This window comes from Berghia stephanieae, chromosome 5, assembly GCF_034508935.2.
Source record: "Berghia stephanieae isolate SIO BIC M18660-M18661 chromosome 5, UCSD_Bste_1.3, whole genome shotgun sequence".
Lineage (NCBI taxonomy): Eukaryota > Metazoa > Mollusca > Gastropoda > Nudibranchia > Aeolidiidae > Berghia > Berghia stephanieae.
This window is the reverse complement of record NC_088364.1, coordinates 49,241,843-49,244,342: the sequence shown is the minus strand read 5'-3', so window position 1 is coordinate 49,244,342 and position 2,500 is coordinate 49,241,843. Positions and strand designations below refer to the sequence as shown.

General features: G+C 37.0%; 1 protein-coding gene across 1 annotated transcript in view; it reads left to right on the top strand.

The window, feature by feature from the left end:
- The window catches only part of LOC144973104 (uncharacterized), a 44,014-nt gene that overhangs the window by 39,615 nt on the left and 1,899 nt on the right, over nt 1-2,500 (top strand). Inside the window, exons 29-30 of the mRNA XM_078915139.1 lie at nt 299-463; nt 917-1,102. Coding sequence (XP_078771265.1) covers nt 299-463; nt 917-1,102 — 351 coding nt within the window. The remainder of the gene's footprint in view (nt 1-298; nt 464-916; nt 1,103-2,500) is intronic.

Below are 2,500 nucleotides of genomic sequence, written 5' to 3'. Positions count from 1 at the left end.
GTTTGTTTTGTTTTTTTTTGTTTTTTTTTTGGTTTGTTTGTTCAATTTTTGTTGTCGTTGTTGTTATTTTTTGTTGTTTGTGTTTTGTTTTTGGTTTTTTGTTTTTGTTATGTTTGGGTTTTTTTGTGTTTTTTTTTTGGGGGGGGGGTTGTTTTGTTTGTTTGTTTGTTTAATTTGGTATTTTTTGGTTGTTTTTATTTGTTAGTTTGTTTTTGTTTTTTGTTTTTGTTTTCTTTGGGGGGGGCGGAGGTTTTAATGTTAGTATATCGTCAAATTTACCACTTTTATTCCCCTCAAGCCAATGGGAAAGACAACGACATTTCCTTGATCAAGGTCCAGTCAGTCAACGGTAGAGGGATTCGGTTCAACGACTTTGTTCAGCCAGTATGTCTTCCCACTACTCGCACTCCATTCATAGCAGGAAGCAAATGCATCGTCTCCGGATGGGGGAGCACAAGACGAGGTTGGGTTTTAGTCATTCGAGTGCTTTTGTTCTATATTTTATTTTATTTAATTTTTTTTCTTTTTTTTTTTATCTTAGTTTGCTTTTCAAGAGGGGGGGGGGGGGTTGGTTTGTTGTTGTTTTTAGTAAAAAAAATTCTTTTTGTTAGATTTTGTTGGGGGGAGGGGGTTATTTTGTGTGTTTGCTTTGTTTTTCTTTATATATATATATATATATATATATATATATATATATATATATATATAATATATATATATATATATGTATACATAAATTTATTTATTTATATATATATATATATATATATATATATATATATATATATATATATATATATATATATATATATTATATATATATATATATATATATATATATGAAGAGATTCCTAAATCATTGATAATTCTATTCCTTCTCATTGATAACCATATTTTTTTTCCCTGGTTCGTCAAGGCTATCCAAACACACTTAAAACGGCTTTGTTACCACTAATAACTTGGGACAAGTGCCGCTATTTCTACGACCGGAGGCGGACAGGGTTCTTCACCCGCAGGATGTTCTGCGCTGGGTACATCCAAGGTGGTGCTTCTGACACGTGTGATGGGGACAGCGGAGGTCCATTAGTTTGTAACGTTCAAGGTGAGGTTGTTCCCTATTGTAATGGTGACTCGTCGTGTTTATTTGGTGTTTTATGTCGGAATGGACTAGATAGGTGGAGGGAAAAATGAATATTAAATTAAAATGATCCGTATTGAGTTTTTTTTCTGTTTTTTTTTAAAGTTTAGGAAACTAAACCCACTTTCTTCAATGACGACATTTGTATCGATTCAAAATCTAAAAATTAAGCTCAAAAGTCAATTCTATTTATCAGGCTAACCATGGCATAATACCGTTTTGATTCCATTGGTCACATATGTACTTTATCTAGTCGAGCTAAGAACTTTCAATCCCTCTGAAACGTTCGAACCTGCGACCTTATTGGTACGACAACTCCGCCTGGCAGGTGAGAGCGTGGCTCTACCGTGTGAGCTATCCACGAACACAAAAATATTCGTTTCAAACCCAAAGTCATTACTAGATCCCTCTCTCACCCACTTCTTGAGACCGCCGATTCGTTCGTACACCACCATCGCGAATAATTTTGACCAGCAGTTAAGCTTAATACACCGGAGCATACTCAATGTCTCAATCGTTTCTATGTTATATGTTTGTGTTGAGAATATTGGCTATTAAGCTTAACTGCTGGTCAAAATTATTCGCGATGGTGGTGTACGAACGAATCGGCGGTCTCAAGAAGTGGGTGAGAGAGGGATCTAGTAATGACTTTGGGTTTGAAACGAATATTTTTTTGTTCGTGGATAGCTCACACGGTAGAGCCACGCTCTCACCTGCCAGGCGGAGTTGTCGTACCAATAAGGTCGCAGGTTCGAACCCCACCACCGCCGCGAAAAATTTTTATTCTCTATTGTCTTCTGGCACTTTTCTATTCACTTCATATCTTGTTGTTACCAACATAAGTGCCTGCTCCACTCACTTTTCTGAATTAAAATTCACCCCATACACCGGAGCATACTCAATGTCTCAATCGTTTCTATGTTATATGTTTGTGTTGAGAATATTGGCTATTAAGCTTAACTGCTGGTCAAAATTATTCGCGATGGTGGTGTACGAACGAATCGGCGGTCTCAAGAAGTGGGTGAGAGAGGGATCTAGTAATGACTTTGGGTTTGAAACGAATATTTTTTTGTTCGTGGATAGCTCACACGGTAGAGCCACGCTCTCACCTGCCAGGCGGAGTTGTCGTACCAATAAGGTCGCAGGTTCGAACCCCACCACCGCCGCGAAAAATTTTTATTCTCTATTGTCTTCTGGCACTTTTCTATTCACTTCATATCTTGTTGTTACCAACATAAGTGCCTGCTCCACTCACTTTTCTGAATTAAAAATTCACCCCATACACCGGAGCATACTCAATGTCTCAATCGTTTCTATGTTATATGTTTGTGTTGAGAATATTGGCTATTAAGCTTAACTGCT